The sequence below is a fragment of the Pundamilia nyererei genome, unplaced genomic scaffold (assembly GCF_000239375.1).
Source record: "Pundamilia nyererei isolate P.nyererei 1_Seehausen unplaced genomic scaffold, PunNye1.0 scaffold00050, whole genome shotgun sequence".
NCBI classification, from domain to species: Eukaryota; Metazoa; Chordata; class Actinopteri; order Cichliformes; family Cichlidae; genus Pundamilia; species Pundamilia nyererei.
In genome coordinates, this window is record NW_005187451.1 from 2,004,760 (window position 1) to 2,024,370 (window position 19,611).

At 44.5% G+C, this 19,611-nt stretch overlaps 2 protein-coding genes across 5 annotated transcripts in view; one reads left to right on the plus strand and one right to left on the minus strand.

The window, feature by feature from the left end:
• Positions 1–12,075, minus strand: part of gtpbp3 (GTP binding protein 3, mitochondrial) — a 17,643-nt gene extending 5,568 nt beyond the window's left edge. Inside the window, exons 1-8 of one of the 3 annotated variants that reach the window (XM_005733167.2) lie at positions 12,041–12,075; positions 9,241–9,346; positions 8,677–8,951; positions 7,350–7,436; positions 6,547–6,629; positions 5,171–5,290; positions 2,337–2,409; positions 1,566–1,709 (exon numbers count right to left, since the gene is read on the minus strand). In XM_005733167.2, the coding sequence (XP_005733224.1) occupies positions 1,566–1,709; positions 2,337–2,409; positions 5,171–5,290; positions 6,547–6,629; positions 7,350–7,436; positions 8,677–8,951; positions 9,241–9,305 (847 nt within the window). In that variant the 5' untranslated portion in view covers positions 9,306–9,346; positions 12,041–12,075. Of the gene's footprint in view, positions 1–1,565; positions 1,710–2,336; positions 2,410–5,170; positions 5,291–6,546; positions 6,630–7,349; positions 7,437–8,676; positions 8,952–9,240; positions 9,613–12,040 lie in introns of those variants that run through there. The other 2 variants (XM_005733166.2, XM_005733165.2) reach the window with 2 other exon arrangements.
• The window catches only part of ano8b (anoctamin 8b), a 37,268-nt gene continuing 29,499 nt past the window's right edge, over positions 11,843–19,611 (plus strand). For both annotated transcript variants that reach the window (XM_013910862.1, XM_005733164.2), the window contains exon 1: positions 11,843–12,252. In XM_013910862.1, coding sequence (XP_013766316.1) covers positions 12,075–12,252 — 178 coding nt within the window. In that variant the 5' untranslated portion in view covers positions 11,843–12,074. The remainder of the gene's footprint in view (positions 12,253–19,611) is intronic.

The following is a 19,611-nucleotide window of genomic DNA, read 5'->3' on the forward strand; positions in this document are numbered from 1 at the left end:
GTTTGTGGCAGCCCTACTACAGATTGACTCCACTGTCACCTGAAGCACCAGCACAAGCGTAAAACAGAGATAAAGGTTCCCGTCTTTCATACAAAAATCTGGGATGAAAAACAGAAGTTAAAAACTTTCACCTTTTGATTAGACGAAAGGTGAAAGTTTTGTCTGATCAAAAACTAGAACAAACTCTTTGACTTAAGCTGCAGCGTAAAGGTGTGAAAGCTCTCAGGTGCATTTATGTTTCCATCCAGACTCCTTTCATTATTATTCTTTCACATTAGTGAAGAATATGAAGGATTGAACTGAAGGAACTGGGCACAAAGGTAAGTCACCAACTCTTTATCCAACCAAATATGAAACATGGTCACAATCTCCTCTTTGGTTCTGAATCAGGGCTGAGCATCGACTTCTATGTATAAAAACAAAGCTGACACTTCATCAGAGCTGTAACTTTGTGTGACTGAGGATAAAACACAGGCCTGGCTTTTTATAGCAGATGACCTTAAAAATATTCTGCAGTAAATCAAAAACTGAAGAAAACCATGAATCAACATGTGAACGTTACCTGATGCTGCTGAGGTGAAGCAAAGTTACAGAGGCAGAATTTTAAAAAGTTTACATTTCCTCTGGATTGAACAGCAGAAATGAGGCCGACAGCTCTGAACACAACAGCAGACTTGTGCGTAATAATCAGTGAATAATGCAGAAAGCAGAGATTTTGATGGTAAACTGGTCTCCGAGTACACTGAGAGAGAGAGCTGTGCAGGAAGTGAGACTTTTATCGTGGTGAAAACAAAACAGCCAAAGTCAGAGAGAATAATGACGAGAAGTTTTCATCTTCTTTTGCTGCTTCAGTCAGTTTTGGTCAGAGTGACGAAACCTGCAGCTTCAGAATCTGAGACGTCGACTTTCAGCCCCGACGGCGTGTCCGTGCTGTCGGGTGAACGGTCCACACTCGTGTTTGCATCCTTGTGTGGATCCGTGTAGCTGCCCTCATTTGCTGTTTTAAATTGTTTTGTGAGCTTTAACCTGAGATTCCGGCGTTTCTGGTAAAATACATTTAATGAATCGATATCGCTTCATTCAAACTAAAAATGATTTGAATCAGGAAATCGATATTTAAACCCAGCCCAAGTCTGAATTATGGTTTTAAATATATCACCATGCTGATGTCACAGTGAAGCTGAACGTTGACTTCTGGATATAAAATGTAACCAAGCTGTCCACGTTTTCATTCACAAACATGTTCACTGTGGTCACAGTGACGCTGGGCCGTGATCGGCTCGTCTCTGACTCTAAAGTCGTTCCTGATGCTGCACTGGATGAGCCGGATCGATCCATCAGAAACTTTTGCACTTTTCAAACAGATGCTAAAAACTTCTGATGAGAAGGAAAAACCAGGTTTCTTGTGCTTGATGGGACGCAGCACAGACTTCCTCTGACTTCTGAGATGACAGATATCTTTTTCCCTGATTCGCCATCAAAATATATATTAAAAATATTCTTTGTACATTATAATTTGATCCTTTGGCTGTATGTGAGGGTGTGTCCGACTCCGGCTCTCTTACAGAGTTTGTTAAGAAGGCTACTTTTTCCTGCATTCGTAGCTCCCGCGATCACCACCTGGACCCCGCTGCGAAGCCGCTCGCCCCGTCTCTCGTCCTTCAGGTGTCGCTCAATCTCCGCTTGCAGATCACTTACTGACACGTCCACTATGAGGGGATCAGCACAGACACAGAGGCATTATAAAATACATTGCTGTCCTCTTTTTCCTTAAAACTCTTCGATGGACAAAGTACTTCACTCAAATTTTGGCCACTTTGAAGGTAAAAATGAACACGATGTCAGATAAATCTTTGCAGGTGGAAAAGCAAAGTATTTATACCACCTTTCCTATTTTTGAAAGTCTATTATTAAGTCTATTATTATTTTCCGCTCTGTGGCATGAGCCAACATTAGTCACCACCAAAACAAACACCCGTTCCCAGGCTTTGTGCTCAAATCTCAAAACATTTGAGACTAATGAAAGAATCTGACAGTGCCAGACGACCGGCGACACTCACAGGGGAGGTCGCTCCCTCTCAGGTCTGCTGAGAGGATAGGAAACCCAGTCGGGCCGCTGACGGCACTCTTCCTGGGAGTAGGCTTGTTTTTGAAATGCCTCAACTGCCCTTCTGGCCGTCCTCTCAACACATCCTAAGAAAATGACCCTCGGAAAAATTGCCACTTAGAGCTCATAACAGGAAGAGCAGTCGGACTCCTCTCTCCCTTTAACCCCTTTAAACCCCAAAGCATGACTGCCCTGTTGCTGTTTCGTAAAGGTCAAAGTGCACAGGTACCTCGGTTCAAGACCCCGTCCTCAATGAGCTCATCCTCGCTGAAGTCTATGAAGGCCTCGACGTGGGCCAAACACTGTGAAGACACAGGGAGGGGAGGGGTGAAATCAGGGAGCTAAAGCTCAGCTCCTTCAACGACTTAAGCATAACATTTCTGGAGGAGTCTTACAAAAATGAAGCTACTTTTTCTATTTTTACTGCAAAGCTTATTTACATGAAATGTGACACCAGGCCAGAAAAATACACGACAGAGAGCCGGAGACTCGTGAACAGCAGGTCGCTGTGCCTGCAGTGATGTCATTCAGAAACAAGCCTGTAAGTCACTGATATCACTCAATGTAAGTTCAGTTTCAAGGTAAAAGCAAGAAGAAGCTCTCTCCTTTTGAGCCGTCCAGTTATTCACGTCACTTATCTGCAGATATGAACATAAATCCCTTTTGCTGAGTCTTTCTGTAGGTTTGCTTCACTGCCAGATTTAAGCTCAGGAACAGCTCTGTATAGAGAAAAGCTTCAGCATTTCCACCAAGATCAGTATCTTCACTGACACTGTGGAACATAAACACAATAGCGATATAGCTCCAGAAAAACAGGAAGCATCAGATTCCCACAGTTGAATCAATTTCTAAATGTGGGAAACCTATGGTTAAAAAAGCCGCATTGTTTAGTGTCAAATGCAGGTTTGACCTCCACCAACATGAACATATAGGATACTTTTTTATTAGCAATCTTCTCAGAAATGCGCGTCCAAAATAAAGCCGTGTTTTAAAAGCTTCTGGGAACCGAGCTCAGCAGCTGCCAACAAGCAAATTAAGAAGGTTTTCTCAGGGGAGAACACCTGGACCGGCTGGTCAGGTCTGGTGCCAAAGTATTGAAAGACCAACGTTTTATGCTTTTCAAAACAGGTCAGAGTACAAAAGGGCTTGGCCCACATCCAGCGAGTTCAAGTGTTCATCCGCGGTCAGCGACCTTCTCCTGTGAGCTGCCTCCACAAAACGCCAACAAAAACCACAATCAGGTCAGGATTACACAAACGCACGGCAACACGTCAGCGTCCTTTAACTTTGGGCTCGACTCACAATGACTTCTTTATCATTTTGGACTGCATGCATCAACTCAACCACAAATGAACATCGTTGCTTTTTAAATCTTTAGAAATAATAAAGCAAACTGAGGCACCGAGCTACAGTATCGGAGCAAAAACGGTCTAACCTGGGATTTAAATTTGCGTTCATTTCTCCCAACCTGAGCTACACCTACTGATTTATGACACACACAGGATACTTCACACAGATAAGAAGAACAATACCGCTGCACGTACTGTATCATGCTTTTATTCGACCGTGGTCATTTTCAGATAAACGTTAGCCATGCTTCAGACGTTCAGTAAACACTGCAGCAGGTTTTAACCACTTTTCTAAAGCGACAGATGTGCCGCTTTGTCTGCTCACTAATATCACACTTTTCCTCAGGAAATAAAAATCTTAACACAGGTCTGATGCCACGAATGCTAAAAATTACAGTTTTCTCTGGAAAGTGAATCACATCACTGATCCGAGGAAACGCTGCCGTTACTCACTCGACCGCTGCTGACTCTCCTGTCTGAGCATTTTATCCGTATCTGTGAGAAAAGTTCAATCATTTAAAAAAGTTATTAAGACTTTAGAAACCTTCTGTTTAACTGTTACGCTGGCTGATTGGATTCATATGATTTTCTTTTAATTCCATGTCTGCGAGGTCAAACTGAACTGACTTTAATATTTTAAAAGTACTTTGTGTACATGTGCCCTGGAAAGACTATCACTTTGAATCCAAGCATTGAACAGAAACACACGGACTGCAGCAACTTGAAAACAGGAAGCCTCAGACTCCCATAGGTTGCTGCATCAACACTGCAGTCTTGGAGGTACAAAAAATGCATTGTGTTGGTACGAAGCAAGTGAATCCCGACCTACAGCACAGTCCGGACAGGTTCTTTCCTGAGTTTCTTCTGGGAAAACTCCAGAAGTTCCCCTCGTTTCAGGTGCCAAGCTAACTCGGAATGAGTTAAAACAGATGCTTTCTGTTTGTGCAGAGACGCGAGGAGGAGAGACCGGGTGTCAAAGCTGCTGCGTCCAGTCCAGCTGAAGACCGGAGCAAGTTTAGGATTTTCTTGTAGGCGGCAGAATTCATGGTTTCAGCTCCAGACCATCACACGACCACCACCAGGTTTGACTGAATCGCCGCGTCAGTTTTTCAATTCAATGCAATTCAGCTTTATTTATACAGGCGCCGCAACGTGCTTTATATTGTAAGGTAGACCCTACAATAATACACACAGAGGAAAACCCAACAACATCAGAGCAAGCACTTTGGCGACAGTGGGAAGGAAAAACTCCCTTTTAACAGGAAGAAACCTCCAGCAGAACCAGGCTCAGGGAGGGGCGGAGCCATCTGCTGTGACCGGCTGGGGCGACGTGGATGACCTCAAATACTCCAAAAAGTCCAGCTTTTGACTCATCAGGATAGGTCCTCAATTCATTTTCCCACATGAGCCCCGCAGCTCTCTAGATGTTCTTCCTCCTGGATGAGTCGTCGATGTGAGTAATTTTGGTCGGCCGGTCACTCCTGGGTTGTTCCCCGCAACTGAAAGACGATGCTCTGCGACTCTTTCCAAGCTGACTTTGTTTCTCAGCAGTTTCTCTTTCAGATCTTTTATACTACTTCATTTTCTCTCGATTCAGCAGGTCCGGCAGGTGTAAATGAATTAAATATGTATGTGTGACACCGAAATAACTAAAACATCATGAAAACGGGCAAATACTTCTTCAAGCCAGCTGCTTTTCTACCAGAGGACGTACCCGTTTCAGTCTGTCGCTCCAGTCCTGATACAGGCGTCCCAGTTCGCCTGACATCTGTCTAAGAGCCTGCCTCCTCTGGGCCTCTGTCTCTGCGTGGATCAGATCCCCAAGCCCCTCCACCTATGAATCACACACCATATGTTACATATATCCTTATACTGGAATGTTTAATGTGTACACATCCTTTCTGTCTCCTGTCATAACAAACGTTTCTCCCAAAAAGTTTAAAATAAAGTGAAAAATTCAATAATTTCCAAATCATTCAAAGAGTATTTAAACACAACATATCAAATGTTAAAAGTTAGAAATGTCATTGTTATTATTTTTTAACATAACACAACATAACTAATAATTTTTTGGTTTTGATGAAGCCGACATCTTTCACAAACTGCAGGAGTTTTAGGGTATAAAATACTGGGAACACCCAGCGCTTCCCTTCAGCCTCCCAGCAGACATCCCTGTGCTAGCAACAGTTTCACAATCCTACATTGACCTGTTTTCAAGTTATCGCAGTCACTGGATTTTCAGGAAACTTGACCTCTGACCTTTGACCTTTTGGTCGAAGACACTGAACTCGTCTGACCCCCCCCCCACTCAGCCCTTTATGGCTGAGGCGTATATAAATATATGTAATGCAGCCCATTGAATACGCAGATGTGGGTCTTCAGGCCTGTTCAGCACCCAGAGTCTGGCTGCTGGGATACGTGCAGAACCCATTTTGGCGCCCACGATTTCCAAAAAACATATCTGCAAACTTTAACGTGTCCCATCATCTTTTCCAACACCAATTTTAAAATGAATTGTGTTCACTGACAACAGTTTTCAGAAGTGGTGCGGGCTGTTTCATCAAGTGTTTTTCCCTTATTATGTCCATTAGGTGTTATCTACAGGAAAGTGCATCCTGCTGCTGTTTAGAGAGGGATGTCGCTGCCACAGCTTAGACACTGATGCCAAATTCCTTTCAGCACCAATAAAACTCATCTTATCTGAAAGTCCTGCGAGCGTTTGGTTCATCTGCTATTTTACTTTTCCTCTCAAAACAGTCCGTTAAAAACGTTATTAAATTGTTCGTACGTGTTATTCATATCCAATGTCCTGTGTGAGGTTAATATATTGGTTTTTACGCTTCACAGAAAATCCAAACAGACTTTTATTAATGCTTCAGGCTGTATATTAAAAAAAACATCTACAGAGGCCCAGTTGTTGCATTAATGTGGGAATATCAGACAACTCAATGAAATAAAATCGCCAAAGGGCAAAATACGCAAAAGGAGAAGTTGTCCCTGTTTACATTTCATGCATATGAAATCCCCGAACAGCCGCTATAATAACTCTAGATGCACAACAATGTGTTTTACACATTCCTCTCCACTCGCCTCCGTTAAACCGAGTTTCCCTGCTTGAAAAGCTCTCCGCGTGAACTCCCCCGCTTCGGCCGGCCTCAAGCCAGGCACGCTTCCTGAAAAACACACGTAAACACAAATATGAAGAAATGTTTGAGACGTGTGCGCACACAATGCACACACTGAGGACAAAACATAAGGTCAATGACTCACGCAGAGAGCAAAAACAGGCACAACTACAGGTTAAGTAGGTTCATTGTTTTCTCAGACACTTTGCAAATCTCATCAGGAGAGACAATAGTGAGTGCAAAACCAAACGTGGGTCACCGTCTCCTGATTACAGACATTTCACCCGACTGATCTCACCGACACGCTCGGTGTTTTTGGTTTCCAAATGAAGGCAACAATTTTATGTGAATGAACCTTGAAAACAAAGGTAATGTAATATTAAATATTCCTCCCTGCTTAGAAAAAAACACCTTACAGCACATAAACTCTCTGCTTTGTACAATGCTGCCCCCTGGGAGGTCAACAGGAGCACTGCAGTAAAAACATCAAGCACAGGAGGACTGTCACGCTTGCCACAGCGCATATTAAAAGTATCTCAGACGCGGCGATGCATGCGTCAGTTCTCTGTTTTAAGTCGCAGTGATGGATGGCCGCCTGACTCCAACAGATATCGTACTTACGGAGGCTTAGAGCTCAGGAAGCTACAAAGACTCAAACTTCAAAACGCTCTTCAAAGGGACGGCTGCATCTCAAGTCTGGATATGTTTGCTTGTCACATTGAATTATATCAAGTTTTTTAAAACATTATACTGAGAATCACATCTTACCAAGAGCCTGTAAGACAGCAGTAACGACAGCGGGACCTCCGTGGATATGGAACTCCACGCTATCTTCTCCGGAGAAACTACGAGGAGCTGATGAAACAAACAAAGGAATAACAACACTCTGTGCATCCTTTAGTTATTTAAATATGTAAAGAGAACTGAAGTGAATAACGGGCAGGACGTGAGATGCTGGAAAGATTTATTACTGGTTTTAGATCAAACACAGCAGCTATGGTTGTGGGTTAGTGAGAAATGACGTGGTTTTACCAAACTCTGTCATGTTGTTTAGAGAATGTGTCCCACCGGTAAAGCAGCCACCGCTCTATTTCCACCGTTTAGCCTCTACACGCTATTTCCAAACAATGCAGTGAAAAACCTTATTTCACGAGTGGAAACCATTCGAGGCAGATGCTCCACTTCTCAGGCGTAGACCTTCCACCAAAGTCAGTCCAAGCTCAGGTCGTGTTCAGAGAAATGGGGGAAAAAACTAAACAAAGAACTACGTCTCAGACTCAGTTAGCATGTTTGGTTTGCATGGCTGCATCTGCCAAACACAAGCCTTCTGCGACAATGTGCTTTAGGCAGATGAGACCAACAGCATCTTAGCACAAATACTTCAGCACAGTGATGGAGTGATGAAGGTTTGGGCTTGTTTTACAGCCTTGTGGCTTAATAAATAGCCACAAACATCAGTGAACTGAAGCACATTTGAAAAGAAGAGTGAGCCTATAATCCTCCACAACAATACTTCAAGCTATTGCTGCTAAATGGGGTTCTACCAGTTCCTGAATCATGGAGCGTAGTTAGTTTTTCACACACTGCTTCTATATTTTGGCTTAGCATCCCAACCCCACCCACCCTCTCCTCTTGTTGGTACCCAGGACTTAGAAGAAACTGCTGATCCTCTTTGAGGCCTTTCCCAAACCGCAGCATCAATCAAGATCTTTGCTCGCTCCATCCATCATCCTGTTTCAATAAGCACTGTTTAATCAGAACTAAGGTGTGGTCCCTGCCTGAGGAATAACGACACTGTGTAATACATCATAAGCCATTATTCATCTCAGGTTGTATTTACCTACTTTTATTGCCTGGCAAACACTACATCGTTTTTATATTGTGTGCTGATATGTAAAACAATAACACTGGCTGAGGGAATACTTCCTTGTTTTCATAATTAAGTACGAGTCTGTCTACATATCTGGGACATGCTGATAAACCTTTGGACATGGATGTAACTTATGTGCTTCTAAACAAAAACATATCCACATCCTCATATTCTCAGACAAAAACAGAGAAGAACAAAATGTTAGAACGGTCCAGTGGAACTGACCTGGAAACCACAGGACGAGCCCACGGTCCAGCACTTCTGTGGAGCGGGGGTCTGTGATGCTGCGTAACAGGGCGGTGCGTGGAGGGGGCAGACGCTGCGTGAACCCAGCCATACACCTCAGGGCTGTAGCTGAGGCGGGACCGCTGACACGTACCACTGCCACCCCGCACCTGCCGTGCCCGGACGACAGCGCAAAGATGGTGTCAGCATCAGCCAGTGCAGCTGGGGCTCCATCACAGGTAGAGGAGAGGAGCCTGTAGGGTGGAGCTCCACGGCTGGAAATAAGAAAATGACTGATTCATACTATAACATATTCTACATCTTGTTTTCAGTTATTATATCTCTATTATATTATTTAAACTCAAAATCAAAGTTATAAATGAGCACTTAAATAAACAACAATGCAAGTTAAGTTAGTGTAACAACAAGCATTAAACTTGAGTGGGTAAATAATGAAAAGTGCCCAAAGAAATCTATATTTTAATAGCACTATTTTGCTTCTGTGAATGCAGCCATAAAAATAAAGACATGAATTTGACATAGAGGCCGGGAAACAGAACAAACCTCATCCTGACTGTGTGCACAGCAGCTCTCCATATCCCACCACACACGGGCCGCAGCGGCAGCATCAGTATGGGAGACCAAACGTTTCATTTATTTGCCGCTTCTCCTACAGACCGACACCCAACACATTATTTCCACTTTGCTTCTTTTCAGTTAACGTCGGAGTGTCTGTGAAGCTAATGTTAGCTGCCAAATCCGGACATTCACTCTTTTGCGTCTTATCTTATGTTATATTAAAGTATAATTTACACACTCATCTCACTCGTGACTTTTCCTTCCCATCTTTCAGTCACATTTATGTAGCTCCTCCCACTCTTGATTTCGATTGGTTAGCGTTTCTCACAACGACAGCAGATTAAGCACTCCCGTTTGTTCGACGCTTGTCAATCTATCTTAAGCCACGCCCATCGTACGCTGAAAATTCGGTCCGTGTGACTATTTCAAATATGATCGTTCCGGGATCAAAGGTCTGATTTTCAGCCTTTTTTGTTGTTTTATATCACGTTAAACAAATACATCCATTTAAACATTAAAATATAAAATGTTGGTTATTTTGTGGAAGGAATCTGTTTGACAGTAATCTTTTGTCCCCCCACAAAAGTAGCTTTGCATGAAATAAAGCATGAAAATAACTCTTGTTGTCTTGTTTAACTTGAAATTGTGTTGTGATATTTACAAATCTTCCTCTAATATGAAGGGATTTTATGTGATTTAGGCCACAAAAAGGTTCATTAACACTGTCATTGGTGTACATCGATCATTGCTGCAAATTCCAATGTTTTACTTTTTGTGTATGTAGCTAATATCGTTCTTATTGCGGCTATAAACGTTTCACTTTTTATCACTACTGTTTTTTTTTAAACTTATGTTTACATGAACTCAAATGATTAACTCAGTGATGCACCTGCTATCAAAGGATCTACTGTTTGTGCGATGTACGTGCCAACATGTCTGTCACCTTTGTTTTGTGGTTAGTATATGGAAAAAGGAGGATGTAAAATTCAGTTCAGGACAGACCACAGTTTGTTTTACTGCCAATTTACTTACCAAATCATCAAAGACTGGGGGAAACACCTCTGGCACATTATGCAGAATGCACATGTTAACCAGGAAACAAATCAGCAGTCAAGTTTTGCTTTTTTCAGCACAAGGTGGAAGGTATTCCTTAGTGTGTGAGAATCAACAGCAGTGCAAACAGGGTTATTCTTACAGCACTACTATTTTTAATTTATTTCAAATGATAAGTTTTACAGTATTTGTTTAGATTGTGTTCTGTCTATTAAAACTGACAGTGCTTTGATCTGTGGTTCTTCATAGTCTACATAAATGCGTGCATGTAACAGAATATAAACAGAGACTGTGTGCATCAGTGTGTGTGTGTGTGCGCGCCCCACTGCAGCGTCTTGCAGCTGTCATCCCAGAGAGTGGTGAGTAAGCAGAATTTGTGCTCACAGATGAGATGCTTCTGAGCCATACGAGGGGGCGGGCTGCCAGCCTGCCTCTGTAGCCGCACAGTGAACCACGGCCTCCAGGAGGGACGACCAAGATGATAGATTGTGTACACGGTGAAGAGGCATGGCCCAAGGCCTGGGAGCAATCTTTAACCTGGGATCTAAATAATTTATAGACTGCTCAGTGTGTGCACAGAGCATGACAGCTGCCACCTCACAGCTGCCGAATACAGTCCAAACAGAGACAGTTACCTCTCAGCCCCGATTATGATTCCAGGTTATGAAATGATCTTTGTCTACAACGATAGCTGTGTTCACCTTCCTTGCACACACAAGCACTCCTAACATATGCTTTAGCAACTCCCCCACAGGTTGAAAAGGGGCAGACACAGCAATTTAAGACAAAGCACATATTTTACCTGCAGAGGATCATCTGACTCGCTCTGCTGTAACAACATTTATTTTGAGGGCCGTGTGTCTCTTTAGGGTGGAGGACTGCTCTTTGCTCTCTTTTCAAGACAGTGTGACCATGTAAACTGGCCTTAGCGATACAGTGATGGAATGACCAAGCTTATTAAGCAGCAAAGCAAACATTACACAGCCCCACGCCGTGTTTACTGTAGAGTGTTTGACTGAGAAGCGATATTACCGGTAGCCACACCCAAGTGTCACTAAAAATTTAATCCATGAAGATATTTTTTGCACAGCTTCTTCAGTTTTCCCATCATAGTCAAAGAAGAGTGATAGTCTATGAAAGGATTATCAAAGGCGTGCACATTAAGAGCACCAGATCATCTGATTGGGCATCTTGCCTGTGAAGTAATGTCATCACTGTGAAAACCATGCATTTTGAATGAGTTTTCCTTTAATGTAGCCATTTGGATTCTATTTTTGGCCTCGATCTGCAGCCTGCGAGGTGATAAAAATACACTTCTCTCAGAGATGGAGGAACCGCTATTACATGCATGCATAAAATGATCCTAACAGACAGATTTTTTTAATTCCTACAGCGTGCGTAGTGCGGGTTTGTTACATTTAACAATTTTGGTAATGTAATCTGAGACAACAATCAGTCAGCGACCGTGAAGGTGCATGTGTGTCACACAGCCCCCTCCATCCACCCCTCCCTCACTCTCTCTCTTTGTCCCTCCTCCTGTAGTGGTTGGAGGAGCGCTCTCCATCTAACCGCGCATCCTGCTCCAGAGTACCACCAGGATGATCCGCCGCTGCGCCAACAACCTTCACTTCACTTTCATTCTCATTTAACCCCCACTCTGACCCCCACGCTACACCCATGCTTTGCCTTCCTCTTGAGATGCGACACCGCTGCACGATTTCCCGGAGAATACCTTTATCCTCAGTCGCTCCTCGCTGATAGAGAGCATGCCCGACACGGGGACGGCAGCGGCGGGCGCTGCTGCAGCCGGGGCGGCCGCCGGTGGCGCGACCACCTCCGGGGACGGCCCCGAGAGTTCCCGGCACCGACACCGAGCGCCGCAAGGAGACGCAGAGAGGCCGGATCCAGGCTCGGCTCCGCCACAGACCTCCTCCGGCGTGCTGGGTGAGTGAGAGGAGGCGGAGGGGAAGGACAGGTGAAGGCGACGCTGTTGGAAAACGAGACAAGAGGCGCACTGCCGTCGCGCACCTCGCGGTGGCACGGTTCTTTTGTCTCCACGAGGGCGTCCCAAAATCAACACCTGGTCAGGCAGCAGGCCTGTAAACGATGGCTCTGACTGGCATTTCGTGCTGTTTCCAAAATTCACTGCTGTGATAATAGGTGTTCAGGAAAAATGGCCACTTTGGCACATCCGAGTTATGACCTTCTGGTCGGTTATTGTCTGTTTAGCCCAGTAGCCTGCCTCCTGTTATGAGCCCATTTGTTCCCTCTGGGCAGCTGTTGTCGTCCATACTATCCTCACACGCAGCTCACGGGCCTTGATTGGCTGATAGTTAGCCTATTTTTATTGAAGGGGGTTCTCTCTTGTCAGTCATCTCCTCTGGTTTAAGGTTGTTTACCTTCGAGATCACTTTCCTCGGGATTTCCGAACTATTGCAGGTGGACTGCACTATTGCACACCGCGTCGTGCACCTCAGTGTCAGTTTCCATGCTATTGGACAGACTCGAGGACAGGTGCATGTTTAATCTGCTTTGAGCTCGCAGTGTTTGCCTTTTCTCGGTTCACACCTCCTCACATTTCATTGTATTTTGGTCTCCGGTGCTGTTCTTGTATTGGAGTCTGCAAGAAAAAAGTACATCATAAAATCGACTTTTCCCTCCTTCTTCTTTACAAAGGATAATCAGAACCAGCCTGCTTCATGTTAATACTCCGTGCCTCTGACAGTGGATTTGAACATCCCATATCTTAGTTGTCTCTTTGCAAGATTTACAAGTCAGGCTATTTTTGGATCAGACCACAATATTAGCTGGAACAGGGAGCCTCAGCTGCCAAGGCAGGATTGTTTTCCTGCATGCGGGGTGCAGAGACAGCCTGTGCCTCCTGAGTGCTGCTGCAGAGTGATGCAGTGGAGCAGTGGGCTGTCAGCAGATGAGACCTTCTTTCCACTCTTGGTCGAGGTAACCTGAGCAGGCAGCTGCCGAATGGAAGAGCAACCTGTCATCCAGTTGAGAGGGTGGCACTCAGTGGTCCTTGAATGGGTTACAGGCTGTTGGAGGGCCAGTGAAATGGAGATGAGTTCAACTTTACGGTGGCTCGACTAGCTAGAGGCAGCGCCGGGGCAAAGAGAAGAAACTAGGGCTTTAAAGCTGGCTAGACACACATGTGTAGGACAAATCTAAATAGTGTCAAGTATGCAGAGCTGTGCAGAAAGCATTGAATGCTTGATCAGACGTCTGACACTGTGTTTTTAATCGTCAGATCAGAGGAATCCCAGTTTTATTCAGATGTTGGCTTTGTTTGACTCGATATGTTTATTAAGTTTAATGAAAGAAGAGATGAGTTTATAGAAAGTCCCCGTGCTTCCCACAGTGCAGGGACAGTAACTTAACAGCAGACATAATAGCCCAATGCTTCCAAAGGTTTCTGTGACATGAACTAGGCTGTGAGATGTTTATTGTTCCCATCTGTGCTCGAGAATATTATGTGTAGAAATAAACATCAACATGCGTGGCAGGTGGTGAGGTGGTTAGCACTGTTGCCTCACAGTAAGGAGGTGCTGGGTTTGAATCCAGGTTTGTCCTGTTTTGTTTGCACATTCTGTCAGCGTGGGTTCAGCCTGGTGAATCTCAGGACGCGAGCGAGCGATTGGTGACCTGTCCAGCGAGCTCGCATTGCCTCAATTAAATAAGCATAAGATCATAAATGGATGGTTAAACTTCAAAACCATCTACAGTGTGGGAATCTACATGAAAACAGATGCTTTTGTGTAATAGTTTCGCCCAGCATTACAGAAACACGCATGTAGAGATGCAAATAGTGGGAAAGGATTTTCAGCACATCTGGCTCTACTATTACACCTGCAGTCGTTCAGTGAATCAAGACTGTTTCACCGATAGCAGCGATGATGAAATGATGCAGTGACGTTTCCATGAAGCAGTTCTTAAAGGGGTAGTTCACCACGAAATCCAGGGTTTTTCCTCTGAGCTGTGCTGCTGTTTATCCACACTGTTTCTGCTGTGAGCTCCCAGTGTTGGAGTTATCAGAGATGTCTGCTTTCCCTTAAATATGATGGAGCTATCTTCGAGAATGTGAACTGTACCGCTGTGCAGAAGCAAGGGTGCTTTCAACCGTGAGGAGGGGCTCGCGCTCATGGCAGTGTGACACGATGTAAACATTAATGCTGCTGCCCTAAGCTGAGCTTAAATTTCAGCTTGCTGCCAGCTTCCATCAGCTGTTAGGTGAGAGAAACTCGTTCCTACGTGAAGGTTTGTGTATTTTCTTTGAGTAACTGGTTCAGGATTTCTGAAAAGAGACACTGCTGCAGAGTTTTATGTATTTTTCTGCAGATTTGCAATTTTGTTCTCCTATTTTTATATAAAAGTTGAAATAACTATAAGATTTTGGAGTGACCTGCCCCATTTACTTATAATAAATACTTGTTAATTATATACACAAAGGGAAAAGCCTTGAGGCCAATAGCTCAGGGGTGTCCAACTGTCCTGCAGGTTTTAGATGTGTCCTTGATCCATCGCAGCTGATTTAAATGACCTCCTCAACATGTCTTGAAGTTCTCCAGAGGCCTGGTAATGAACTAATCATGTGATTCAGGTGTGCTGACCCAGGGTGAGATCTAAACCCTCGAGGCCTGGAGTTCGACACCCCTGCAGTAGCCACTGTGTTTTTAGGGAACCAGCTACATTTTTTGTCCTAACGTTCTCCTTTAGTTTGGTGCATAAACAACATGCATGCTTACGAAACTCATAATCACTCACATCTGTCACAAACTACGAAATCAAAACAACAACCCGCTGTCAGTAGTTACTGCAGCAGTAACTCCTTCCTGTGTCTGTTCTCCTGCATGGGTTACGAAAAAGAGGCTCTGGGACTTCAGTGGGATTACTACGATATCACATAACGCCCTCGCACGTGTCAGTGTCAGTCAGCGAGCAAAGCACAAGGGCAGGGTGACTTCTTCGTGCAGCCGGGGTCTTGGTTGTGCTCTGGAACCGAAAGGCTCGGATGCTCGATTGTCTCCGTGCCTCCACCGTATTTTGCTAATCTCTCCCACCGCAGCAGACTGGAATGACTTTGATCCTCACAGCCAGCCTCCTTTGTAGCCTCAAAACTCAAAAGCCCGCGTCTCAAGGATTAATTAGACACCCAACGTTAACGCCTCAGCAATTAGTTTGTGTTCCCTCTGAGGCCAGTGTTGATCAGATTTGTCATGGAAATTAGGCCATGCAATTTGTGGTTTAGGATTAAGGACACGTATGTGCTGAGGTTATTCCTGCACTGATAACGGTTCACTTTTTTCACGGTGCTGTTAAAAGCTTCTTTTGACCCAAAACACCAGTTAGTGGATTGTAGATGTGGATGTTCTTCATAAATTAGCCCAAAACTTGGGAATAAAAATAAATGTAACTTTGTGATCACAGGAAAACCTGTGTGATCCTTTCTCTGATGTAAAATCTAAATAAATTTGACAATAAGTTCACAGGTGATAGTCCGAAACCATCCTTGGACCCCTGCTTCTTTCTGCAACCCATTTCTATCCCTGTAAACTTGTCTGACCTCGTCCTCATGAGAACAACATTAAGCAGTCACCCGTGCACTCTTTGCCAGAGCGCCGCTCTCTCTGTATCTCCGGCTCTCTCGCCTCTTCAGCGAGTTGAATGCCTCAGCTTTGCCTCAGACAGATTTAGTCAGGTTGAGTGTCACACAGGCTGCTTTAAATACAGCAGCGTGAGGGGAAAGCATCCCACTGAACTTCCTAAAAGAAGAGCTGCTTTTCACAGCAGCGGCAGACGAGCCTCTGCTTTTGTGCCCTCCCACAGCTTCGTAATGAAAGGGCTGATGAATGTCGTGCAGTATGATATAATGACACATGTGTTGTGCCTAATGACTCTGAACTTAATGTCTCTCTTGCATCTGCCTCCTCGCCTGTGTCCCCCGATATTCATCGCACGCTCCGCAGAGATGTATTTCCTGTTCCTCCCTCTCTCCTCGCCTTCTGGTGTAAGCGCTGAGCTGCACATTAGCTGCATTAGCAGTCAAGGAAAAATGCCTCTGTGTGGGGTGACCTTGCTGCTGTAGCTTTATCAGCCTTTCCCCGACACGTCACACGCACAGCTGACTGATCGCTTTGGCGACTATAAAATGAAACGGCCCGCTCTTTAGACGAGCAGCTTGCCTTCAAATTGTGAAGTCAAGCTGCCGACCAGATGATATTAAACACTGCAGTTAATGCTGCAATGATTTTCTGTCGATGGTGACAGCAGTGGTGTGTTTGTGGGGACAGTGGATCTTTGTGTGTGCCAGAAAAATGTCAGACTACAAAGCATCCCTGTGAGTTCCAACAAAGGGAGCTTCCCCAGATTGTTAAAGGAGCTGAGCTGAGCACAGGTCTTAAATTTGGCATCAGGAGATGAACCGAGTTATCCATGCTGACTGTTCACTGAACAGATCTGTTTTCTCAATTTATTCTGATCATGCAAACCTGCGGTGTCCAACTCCAGGCCTCGAGGGCCGGTGTCCTGCAGGTTTTAGGGTCAACGCACCTGAATCAGATGATTAGTTCATCACCAGGCCTCTGGAGAACTTCAGGACACTTTGAGGAGGTCATTTAGGTAAAGATCAAGGACTCGTCTAAACCCTGCAGCACACCGGCCCTCGAGGCCTGGAGTTGGACACCCCTGATGTAAACAATATACAGAAAGTCATTTAGCAAAAAAACTATACAAGATAAAGCAAAATACCCTCTAACTATCCTCAGTTTACATATCCAAAAGCATTGGGAAGAAGTGCACACTTATTTAATTCCATCCTCGTCCATAATCTGTCAGCAATAGACATATTTCTAATAACACTGACTATTAAACTGCTTAAAATACAAATTATTATCATATTATTTAATTTTAACAACTCATAACTCCACACATTAAAGCCAATGACCTCCAGTTGTGGAGCATTCACTGTAAAATCTGAATAAGAACGAAGCAGCAACTTACTGAACCGAGACATTTACTTTTCCTCTTCTGTGGAGTTCCTCTTTTTGAAGTGCTTTATGTTTGGACATTGTTTTAACTCCACACTCAAACTGTTCCACACACAGAAACACAAAAACGTTCCCTGATAGCCGCACGTTCACAGCTAAAGTCGGAAAAACGACTTAAAAGCACCTTAAAAGATAAGTTGCTATAACTCTTTAGTGCACTGGCCTGATGACGCAGCCGCCTTTGCTCTGATTCTGCACTGCATGAAAGGAACAGCATCATTATTGGACCTTCGTGACAGGATGAGTTTATGATGGACCTGAGAAAACAGATTGTTTCTGTTTCTTTTTTCTAACGCAGGCTTTCGGAGGTGTCCTTTAAATATGTGTGCTGGTTTTACTGGCCCAGCCCCCTGTAGGTCATACTGGGACCAGCCCATGAGCTAAAGTCAGTAATATGAACTGAAACATGAACTAAAGAAAATCTAAAACAAACCGAGAGCGATCTGCTGTGATGAACGTGGTCAGTGTGGCCCCGCCCTTGGTCAGTGTGGCCCCGCCCTTGGTCAGTGTGGCCCCGCCCTTGGTCAGTGTAGCCCCGCCCTTGGTCAATGTGGCCCCGCCCCCACCTTCTTGTTACCTGCTTGTTGGTTGCTTTTTCTAAACTGCAGAGATGCTCCAGAACACACAAACTTGTGTTATCAGGCTTCCTGCTGCGTAGGTGTTTGTGTGTATCCAGCAACATTGGATGATATGTTTTAGGAAGTTACAGATAATTTCCCAGAGCTGCGATAAACCGTCTGTCTTGCCAGCAGTGATTCACTTACCCTACATTCTCAAGTTTTTAATGGCTTAATCATATCCTCCATAATGCCTCTTTGCTTCTAGCCAATCGACTTCGAAAAACTCCATTCATGGCCTCTGGAAGTTTACACTCCTCCATTTATAGCCATGAAGATTATCGTTCCTGCACGCAGAAAACGATAATGCACACTCCAGAGCTTAATGCGCGTGAGGCGCGCAGAGCTGCTGGTGTTGCCCGTCCGCCTGTTTGTGTGGAAGCAGTGACACAATGCAGAAACCTTATCAGCGGGTTTAGGCTCCACTCTGTGATCAAAGCACGGTCCTGTGCAGGCTGATAGCTTGTTCCTGAAAGGAAAAAACAGAAATACGAGGACTGAGAGGAGTTGGGTCAGCGCACCCTTTATCCTGTGTGACTGCACTGACTAGGCCTGGATTTGATTCCCTTCTTTTTTCATCAGTTGCTAAGCAAAGCCAGGAGAAATCCAGTGACCATGGTGAAGAATGCTGTTTCCTGTCGCAGTCGTAGGAAACTGCTCTACATTAGCTGCTCCGCAGTGTCCACAAAGACTAAAGGTTCGTCAGAGCGTCGTGTACGACTCACCAGGGAGGGATGCTCTTTCTCCTGAAGCTCATAACCGGACATATCCGTGTCAGTGTTAGCACGGAGACAGTTTTAAAGCACAGTAACGTTGGTTCTTGTCCTATTTATCACTCACGGTCCTCAGTAAATACCCTCCTGTGACTCGTTTTGTTTCAGCCACTAAGTTTGATTTTTTTGTGGGTAGCGAGGTGCAATCAGTCCTCGCGCTCGTGTCCTTCACCCCTCTGAAGCAGCCTGAATGCAGACAGCGTCTGTCTGACGCACTGTCAGAAATGTTACAGCTCCCTGTGATTGCTTGTCTGGTTTTTCTTCGAGGTGCTTGTCACCCTGGTTGTCTGACGCGGCTCCATGTGCATGTATATGTTTTGGTTTCGTGTAAGGGAGACACGGAGCTAGTTTAGTGCAAATGAGGATCAGAATCAGGGTTTGTTGTTCCAAACTGAAGCAGCTGCATGTGTGAGTGTAAAAAACAATGTTTTTTACTTTGATATGAGCACAAAGCTCAGAGCTGTAGATGACAGATTAGTGTCGCTCTGGGCTTTTCTTTGAATGTCCTCTTAAAATGCTCCACTTTTGTTCTTGGCAGAGAACTGCTGCTCATTGGATAGTTCGTCTTTCTCCTCCATTGTGGCGGAGTCACCAGGTTGGACGTTGGCAGGCCGTCTTGGTCATGTTTACATCCCTGAATGTCCCAAATTCCTGCAACGTGACTCGCTCATTAGATATTTGATGATATGAGCCTTTGAACAGATGTACCTAACAAACTGGCTGGTGATTCCAACCAGCAATGAAACCATTATATGTCTTTTAAGCCTCCATACGCTCACAGCTGTATTCTTCAACAGGATGGAAATATTCTTTATTTATGTGTTACTGTTTGTTTCCTGCGATACAAGTTGACATATT